Source organism: Carcharodon carcharias, chromosome 32 (genome assembly GCF_017639515.1).
Source record: "Carcharodon carcharias isolate sCarCar2 chromosome 32, sCarCar2.pri, whole genome shotgun sequence".
Classification (NCBI taxonomy): domain Eukaryota; kingdom Metazoa; phylum Chordata; class Chondrichthyes; order Lamniformes; family Lamnidae; genus Carcharodon; species Carcharodon carcharias.
The window spans coordinates 20,834,075-20,843,857 of NC_054498.1; the positions used below are offsets into that span (position 1 = coordinate 20,834,075).

The window sequence follows — 9,783 nt, forward strand, 5'->3', positions numbered from 1 at the left end:
AATATTTTAAAAGAAAACTTAAACACACAAGATTACAGTTACACAGTTAGAATTAGTCTTAAAATATTTTCCAAAAGTTTTCTACATAGCTAGATTCACAAATAAACACCCTTTTCTAGGCAACAGTCCCTATAGATTCTTAATCTATAAAACATCAAGTTATATTACTGCAAGGCACCCATTGTTGATAAAAGGGAAGTATTTCACAAGCTTCTCTCTTCCTTTCACTCGACAATTGAAATCTAAGGCTTGTAGCAAAAGCTTGCTTTCTGCAACAACCAGACACTTTTCTGGGGTGACTAGAAGCTGCTTTTTCACAGGGTGGTCTTTGCACAGCCCACCCTTCAAGATCTCAAATGGCCACTCACCCCATACAGCTTTCAATCTTTCCTTAAATATATTTTCTCCCCTTTTATCTTTTAAACCCATTAATCTTAACCTTCATTAGAAAGTTATCTTTCCTAGAATCTAAACATCTTTGTCATTGTGACCAGCTCTTTGGGAAAAAATAAACTTAATAACTTTGCTTTATTTATTTATGATCTTTGCCAGTTGTAGAAGTTCCTTTCTGTCTCTTTGAAATTCAACAGCTAAAAATTCACTCATTTATCTCCCAATGCAAATTCCTATTCAGGCTGTACCTCCTGGGATCCCATCTTAGCTCGTTCATCTCCACTTCAAAATGCCTGCTTTTATACCTGACCCCTTTGATGATTTAAACCTTGCAGTCTGACTGTCTTCCATCTACTTAAATTAGCCACACAACCACACAGAACATGCACACAGACCCCACAAGCCTGCTTGTGTCTCACTGTGAGTATCTCACAGTAATAATGGGAAAAAATATATTTTCTTTATAGGGTAATATGTCTGTTTCTTGGAGTGTGGCCTTATATTTTTAAGCAGTTTGCTATGTCTCAGGTCAAATTGCAAAATTTCCTATCAGTTGAAAGTTGAAAAATCATATTTTCAAAAATAAAGGTGCATGGCCTTGTGATAATGTATGCGGCATTTGTGCATGCATTTATGTGTATGATACCAGTGTTATTTTACTAAACTGCAAATGCCCAGAATAGGGGAAGGGTGAATTGTAGAATTGAATGAGCAGGCCATTGGCACATTCTGTGACTGAATCTTTCTCCTTGTGGATCCTGTCATTTACTTTTTTTTGCTAGAATGCATGCACAGATTTGGTGTCATGGCCTCTGTTTGCCTGGAATATGTGTGGAAATATTTAAATATCAGCAAAAATTTCATGATATTTGCACCAGGATTTCACTTTTCCTCTATTGAGTCCATTTTGAATGGGTGCGAGAAAATATTTTATGAAGTTTGTAAAGGAAAACAAATGCTTTTGTTGTGGTGCTTAAAGTACCTTTTAATAATTTTTTTATATTTAAAAATATTCAGTGTTTCTAAAATGAATAAGTTGAACTAGTGACTTTTTTTGCAGGGGGGATAATCTTCACTTCCTTATTATGGTAAGCTTAGATTTAAACATTGGAGAACTGGTTTGAGGTACAATACCTAAGGAGAAAGAATGATTTACAATATCAGCTAGCATGAAGGCCAGGAAAGTAAGTTGGTTAACAGTATAATGGGAATGCAATCAAGAGAGCAAGAGGTGGGCCTAATGGACAGGACAAGGTTGGAGAAGGAGGGGGAGAAAGGAGAAAAATGAGGGAGATATGGGAGGTTCAAGGCTCAAGAAAGAGGTGCATGGGCTGGGAAAATTGGCTTGGTGAGCAATGAAAAAGGAGGAAACAACAGAGGCAGCTGAACATATTATTTAATCTTAGTGACAAAGAAGTTCATGCATTCCTCACGTTATTTGAGATAAAGATGAATATGGCAGATCAGAAAGGTTTAGTGAGACAATTGGTAGTGAAGGAAAGAAGCCTGGAGTTTCCTTTAATCACCAGGACGACACTAGAGTTGATGGCAATTTTAGCAGAAGGGAGTGAGGCCCACTAGTGCTTGATGTGTTCCAGCCAAATCTGATGAATAATATCTAAACCAGTTACATATGAACAAACGAAAATGGCAGGCAGGAAAAGACCAGCTAGTCTATCGAATTTGCTGCAGACTCAGGATGACTGAGGCATTGTGACTAGGCACTTCCAATATTTCTGCCCCTCTCACTACAATGTAATCTCCTGAGAGAGGCCAAAGAAAAAGCCCAGGGTCAATAAGGGGTGAAAGCTCAGGAACATCTCTGACCTCCTCAGGTGACTGAAAGCAGTCCAGAAGACCACATACATGACACATTCATTTTTTGTTTATCTGTTTACTTATGATGTGATCTTTGGCCAGCTAAAATGCACCAGATATGCTCAACTCTGCCATATTTCAACTTGATGGAGCAAAAAATGGGGGCCATTTGAAGAGGGACAACTGGACTGGAAGACAGTGAAGATTTTGTCTGCCAAGGTGAGACAGTCATTGAGCAAAATGATTGCAGCACAGGTATTGTGAGAAATAGAGGGTCAAAAATAAAGCAGTTGGATGTTTGAAGTACAGCTGTTAGGCAAGTTTCTTTCAGGAGTCCATGCAGAAGTGGCTTTGGCAGAGGGTAAGGGGATGTATTTGGTGCAGCATACAAGAAAGTGTCAGAGATGATCTTGTTTGTGCCCAAGATCATGGAAATATAGAGGCCATGCAGATAACAATGGACGGCCGTGAATGTGGATAAGGAGAGTTTATAAGGGAGACAGAACCACATTGGATTCTACATCTCACATACCTAGTTTTGCTGCATACATTCCGGAGGATGTAATTCGTGAACCTATGGAGCTAGCAGCAGGTACATCAAAGTGTGCAGATGAGGAGAACAAGGAACGGTGGCAGAGGAACAGGTGTGCTGATCACATGACCTCCACCATTAATCTCCTGTACTTTGGAAAGGGCAGTAGTGCAGACATTGGTAGCTGATTGGAAAATCTCAGCTATTATTTTTTTTAAATTTACTCATGAGATATGGGCTGTTGCTGGCTAGACCAACATTTGTTTCCCATCCCTAATTGCCCTTGAGAAGGTGATGGTGAGCTGCCTTCTTGAACCGCTGCAGTCCATGTGGTGTTGGAACATCCACAGTGCTGTTAGGAAGTGAGTTCAACGGTTTTAACCCAACAACAGTGAAGGAACGGCAATGAAGTTCCAAGTCAGGATGGTGTGTGACTTGGAGAAGAACTGCAGATGATGGTGTTCCTATGCATCTGCTGCCCTTTTCTTTCTAGGCAGTAGAGGTTGCAAGTTTGGAAGGTGCTGTTTGAAGGAGCCTTGGCGAATTGCTGAAGTGCACCTTGATGATGGCACACAGTGAGCTGGTGGCGGAGGGAGTGAATGCTGAAGTTGGGGGATGGGGTGCTAATCAAGTGGGCTGCTTTGTTCTAGATAGTGCCAAGCTTCTTGAGTGCTGTTGGAGCTGCACTCATTCAGGCAAGTGGAGAGTATTCCATTACACTCCTAACTTCTGCCATGTAGACAGGTTTTAGGAGTCAGGAGGTGAATTACTCTCCAGAGAATTCCCAGCCTCTGGCCTGTTCTTGTAGCCACAGTATTTATATGAATTGTCCAGTTCAGTTTCTGGTCAACGGTAATTCCCAAGTTGTTGATAGTGAGGGATTCAGTTATGGTAATGTCATTGAATGTCAAAGGGAGATGGTTAGATTCTCTCTTGTTGGAGATGTTCATTGCCTGGCACTTGTGTAGCGCAAATGTCACTTGCCACTTAAGAACCCAGGCCGAATATTGTCCAGGTCTTTGCTGCAGAAGGATACAGACTGCTTCAGTATCTAAAGAGTCACGAATGGTGCTGAACATTGTGTAACCATCAGCAAACAGCCCCACCTCTGACCTTATGATGGAAGGAAGGTAATTGGTGAATCAGCTGAAGATGGTAGGGCCAAGGTCACTACTCTGAGGAACTCCTGGTGTGATGTCCCTGGGCTGAGATGATTGACCTAAAACAACAACAACCATCTTCCATTGTGCTAGGTATGACCCCAACCAGTAGAGTGTTTTCCCAATTCTCATTGACTTCAATTTTACTCAGGGTCCTTGAAGGCACACTCGGTCAAATGCTGCCTTGGTGTAAAGAGGCAGTCACTCTCACCTCACCTCAAGATCAGCTCTTTTTTTCATGTGTGGACCAGGCTGTAATGAGGTCAGGAGCTGAGTGATCCTGGCGGCACCCAAACTGAGTGTCAGTGAGTAGATTATTGCTGAGTAACTGCCACTTGATAGCACAGCTGACGATACTTCCCATCACTTTACTGATGATCGAGAGTAGGCTGATGGGGTGTTAATTGGTCTGGTTGGATTTATCTTGCTTTTTGTGGTCAGGAATACCTGGGCAATCTTCTGCATTGGCGGGTCGATGTCAGTGTTGCAGCCGTGCTGGAACAGCTTGGGTAGGGGTATGGCTACACCTGGAGTACAAGTCTTCAATACCATTGCCGGAATGTTGTCAGCCTTCAGCTGTTTCTTGATATCATGTGGGGCAGAATTTTCTGCCTGCCGGGTGGGCAGGGAGCCGATCCCTGCTGGAGAAGCGGGCCCTGCCACCATTTTACGTGGACAGGCCAATTAAGGGGGGGGATTGCCCAAAAGCGAGAGTGCGCTCTTTCGTGCATGCGCACGAAAGAGCACACATCTCCCTGAGGCTAAGTGCTACCTCAGGGAGATTGCTGACACTTCTAAAAATATGAAAATTAGAAAAAAAAAATTCCCTAACATGTCCCCCTCATGTGACAATGTCACATGAGATGGGACACGTTCATAATTTACATTATAAGTTTATTAAACTTTTTAAATCCCTACATGAAACCTCATCCCGCCGATGGATGAGGTTTCATGTTTTTTCTATTGCCCGCCGGGGCTCCTGGCCCGCCCGCCAACCTTAAGGTTGGACAGGCAGGTCCTTTAATTGTTTAAATGGTCCTGTCAATGGCCTCAATTGGCGCACAACTGATTTGGCTGTGCCCTGCCTTCCTGAAAATTTAAATGGGGTGGGATGACGTTGGGGGTTCCCCCTGACATCATCCCGCGTCATTTTACGTGTTGGCGAGTGGGCTCTACTCTGCTCGCCGACGGCAAAATTCTGTCTGTGGAATGAATTGAATTGGCTAGAGATTGGCACCTGTGATTTTGGGGACCTCAGGAGGAGGTCAAGATGGATTATCCACTCGGCACTCCTGGCTGATGGCTACAAATGCTTCAGCCTTGTCTTTTGCACTGATGTGCTGGGCTTCCCTATTATTAAAGATGGGGATATTTGTGGTGCCTCCTCCTCCAGTTGTTTAATTGTCCATCACCATTCAAGACTGGATGTCGCAGGGCTGCAGAGTTTAGATGTGATCCATTGGTTGTGGGATTGCTTAGCTCTGTCTGTCGCATGCAGCTTTCACTGTTTGGCATGCAGATGTGTTGTAGCTTCACCAGCTTGCCACCTCATTTTTAGGTATGCCTGGTTCTGCTCCTGGCACACTGACCTGCATTCTTCATTGAACCAGGGTTGGGTTGATCCCCCGGTTTGATGGTAATGGTAGAGTGGGGAATATACTGGGCCATGAAGTTATAGATTGTAGTTGCATACAATTCTGCTGCTGCTGATGGCCCACAACGCCTTGAGTTACTAGATCTGTTTGAAATCTATCCCATTTAGTACGGTGGTAGTGGCACATAACAGGATGGAGGGTATCCACAATGTGTAGATAAGACTTAGTCTCCACAAGGACTGTGCAGTTATCACTCCTACCAATACTGTCACGGACAGATGCATCTGCGACAGATAGATTGGTGATGACGAGGTCAAGTGGGTTTTACCCTCTTGTTGGTTCCCTCAGCACTTGCTGAAGACTCAGTCTAGCAGCTATGTCCTTTAGGACTCAGCCAGCTTGGTCAGTTGTGGTGTTACCGAGCCACTCGGTGATAGACATTGAAATCCCCCCCCCCCCAATAGTACATTCTGTGCCCTTGCCACCCTCAGTGCTTCTTCCAAGTGGTGTTAAACATGGAGGAGTACTGATCTATCAGCTGAAGGGGCAACGATAGGTGGTAACCAGAGGAGGTTTCCTTGCCCATGTTTGACCCTTTGTCATAGAGTCCAGAGTCAATGTTGAGGACTCCTAGGGCAACTCTCTCACAATGGTATACCACTGTGCCACCATCTCTGGTGTCTTGCTGCCGGTGGGATGACATACTCAGGGATGGCGACGCTGGTGCAGGGGACATTATCTGTAAGGTATGATTCTGTGAGGATGACTATGTCAGGCTTATGCTTAACTAGTCTGTGAGACAGCTCTCCCAATGTTCACACGAGCACCGCCAGGTGTTATTAAGAATGACTTTGCAGGATTGACATGGCTGGGTGTGCTGTTCTCATTTCCAGTAACTAGGTCGATGCTGGGTGGTCTGTCGTTTCGTTCCTTTTAGACTTCGTGATGGTTTACCACAACTGAGTGGCTTGCTAGGCCATTTCAGAGGACGGTTAAATGTCAACCACCTTATTGTGGGGCTGGAGTCACATGTAGGCCAGACCAGGTAAGGACAGCAGATTGCCTTTCCTGAAGGGCATTAGTGAACCAGATGCGTTTTTATGGCAATGGTTTTATGGTCACCATGAGACTAGCTTCTAATTCCAGAGTTATCAATTGAATTTAAGCTCTACTGGCTGCTATGGTGGGACTTGAACCCAGGCCCTCAGAGCATTAGCCTGGGCCTCTGGATTATAGCCTAGTGACATTACCACTACACAACCACCTCCTCTTTTTAAAAAATAAATGGTCTAAAGAGATTGACATTAATCTTTCATTTTACTAAAAAATTCAACAATGCAGCTTAGTTCTTAAATGTCACAGCATTTGTATAAATTATATAATTTAGTTTCCAGTCAATTTTAAAAAATACATTCAGTAGAGACTGATCTGCCTTTGGTGTGAAAAACATATATTAGCTATTGTATAATAAGCAGATATATAATGAATATTGCATGCATCTTTGATATTTTATTATGTTTTATTATAAGAAGTCCTACTGCTGGGAGATTCACTCTTCTGTGAAAAGTGGGAGTCATGCTGATTTTCCACAACAACTGATATAGTACTGGATTTCCATGACTGGTCTTCCATCCAGTGCTAAAGTTGAGCTGGGCCTCCTTTTAGAGGCCAGAAGCAGAGCTGGATCTCTGCACAGAGGCTGGAAGTGGAACTAGTTATCCATGCAAAGGCTGCAAGCAGTAATACACCTCCACAGAAAGGCTGAAAGTCACAAATCTTGTTGGTCAGCAAAATTCTGTTGTGTGCAACAAAAGACCAAGACATTGTTTAATGGTCTGTAACAGATCTCCAATGATTCTTTTTCTTTTTTCCTCTTTTGTGGCGAGGCCAGCATTTACTGCCCATCCCTTTTTGCCCTTGAACTGAATGGCTTGCTGGGCCATTTCAAAGGGCAGTTAAGAATCAACCACATTGCTGTGGGTCAGTAGTGGCATGTAGCCCAGATCAGGTTAGGATGACAGATTTCCTTCCCTACAACAATCAATGATAGCTTTGCGTGGTTTGTGGATTTGATCTGTTCCCGGTGTCTCCCCTTCAGGCGTAAACCTTGCTGGGGTGGCCGGTTTTCTTGGGCAGCAGCACAGCCTGGATGTTGGGCAGGACCCCACTCTGGGCTATGGTGACCCCGCCCAGCAGCTTGTTGAGCTCCTCGTCGTTGCGGATGGCGAGCTGCAGGTGGCGGGGGATGATGCGGGTCTTCTTGTTGTCCCGGGCCGCGTTGCCGGCCAGCTCGAGGATCTCGGCCGTCAGGTACTCGAGGACGGTGGCCAGGTAGACGGGGGCTCCGGCCCCGACCCACTCGGCATAGTGGCCCTTGCGCAGCAGCCGATGGATACGGCCAACGGGGAACTGGAGCCCGGCTCTGGACGAGCGAGTCTTGGCCTTGGCGCGCCCTTTGCCTCCGGTTTTACCGCGACCGGACATGTCTCCCCTTCAAAACACTTCCCCGACCCATTACTGAGACTAGCTTTCAATTCCAGGTTTATTAATTGAAGTTAAATTCCATCAGATACCATAGTGGGATTTGAGCCTGTGTCCCAAGACTATTAGCATTATTAATTGTCCACTTAAGAGCCTTAATTGGCAGTGGGGTGGGAAGGCCAACCATGGACCTTCCCTCCCTGGACTTAATTGGTTTTGCTGCACTTGGCAGCCAATCATTGAGGCTTTCTTTCATAGTGAGGAAGGACTAGGGCAACCATTTGTTTGGGCTTGAGGCCCCACAATCAGTTATTTCTCCTTGCAGGTAGCTCATTGGAGGGTGGCCTAATAGGTGATTGGGGTGGCTTACTGGGTAGCAGTTCAGCAAACACAAGAAGGGTAGTTCCATAATAGGAGCAGTACCCAAGAGGCATGGGCATCATGCACTCTGGAGGAGGTTCCTCCAGCGAGGATAACAACCTGAGAGAAAGGGAGGAGCAGGCAAATGGAACTGGGCATCAGTTACCTCCTGGTCACTTGCAGGGGCAGGCTGGTAATGGAGAAGCGACAGGAGGGCTGCAGGGCGGATGGGGCACAGGGAGTGGTGAGGTGATGAGAGTATCTAGTGGCCAGGGCATACAGAGAACAGACAAGCTCCCTAGATGTTGGATACGCCGTTACGCTGAACACTGTGCCTGACCCAAGAGGTTGTGGTTGATCTGTCTGCCATTGTGGCAGTAGAGGTGAGCTTCGATTGCAATGGTGGGCATCCGTGCCAGTGGCTCTCAAGGTCACTGTGGCCCTGAATTTCTATGGCCAAGGCTCACTCTGGGGCCCAAAGGAGACATGTGTGGCATCTCCTAATCACTGCATCAAGGTTGTGGCTGGTGCCCTCTTCAGGAGGGTCAACCAGTACATCAAGTTCAGAACTGATGCCGTCAGGCCAAGAAAACCAGAGGCTTCAGCACCATGGCTGGGTCACATTCTGTCAAATCCTTGATGCCAAGGGCATTCACTCTCATCTCACCTTTTGAGTTCAGCTCTGTTCATGTTTAGACCAAGGCTGCAATGAGGTCAGGAACTGAGTGGCCCTGGCGGAACGCAAACTGAATATCAGTGACCAGGTTATTGCTGAGTAAGTGCTGCTTGATAGAACTGTTGATGACCCCTTCCATCATTTCACTGATGATTGAGGGTATACTGATGGGCCGGTAACTGGCTGGGTTGGATGTGTCCTGCTTTTTGTGGATAGGGCATACCTGGGCAGTTTTCTACACTGGTAGATGCCAGTGCTGTAGCTGTACTGGAATAGCTTGGCTATGGGTGCAGCTAGTTCTGGAGAACAAGTCTTCAGTACTATTGCTGAAATGTTGTCAAGGCCCATATCCTAGCAGTATCCAGTGCCTTCACTTGTTTCTTGATATCATGTGGAGTGAATTGAACTGGCGGAGCTTAGATCTGATCCGTTGGTTGTGGGATCTGTCTACTGAATGCTGCTTTTGCTGTTTGGCATGCAAGTAGTCCTGTGGTTGAATACAATTCTGATTATATTATGGTTGAATATAATTCTGCTGCTGTTAATGGCCCACAGCATTTAATTGTTTGGATCAATTAACATTAGTTCCAAATATACAGAGCAGCTGCATTTTTATCTGAGCAGCAACTCAGCAACATTACTCCTACTTTACTGTATGTGTACCATCACCACCATCAACAGCACAAACTTATATTTATACAGCACTTTTAATGCACTGAAGCATCCCAAGGCATTTAACAGGAGCATTATAAAACAAAGTCTGATATG

General features: G+C 45.1%; 1 protein-coding gene across 1 annotated transcript in view; it reads right to left on the reverse strand.

Moving 5' to 3' along the window:
• The window catches only part of LOC121272014 (histone H2A-beta, sperm-like), a 28,950-nt gene extending 20,968 nt beyond the window's left edge, over window positions 1–7,982 (reverse strand). Inside the window, exon 1 of the mRNA XM_041178373.1 lies at window positions 7,688–7,982. Coding sequence (XP_041034307.1) covers window positions 7,688–7,982 — 295 coding nt within the window. The remainder of the gene's footprint in view (window positions 1–7,687) is intronic.
• Window positions 7,983–9,783: the final 1,801 nt, after the last annotated feature.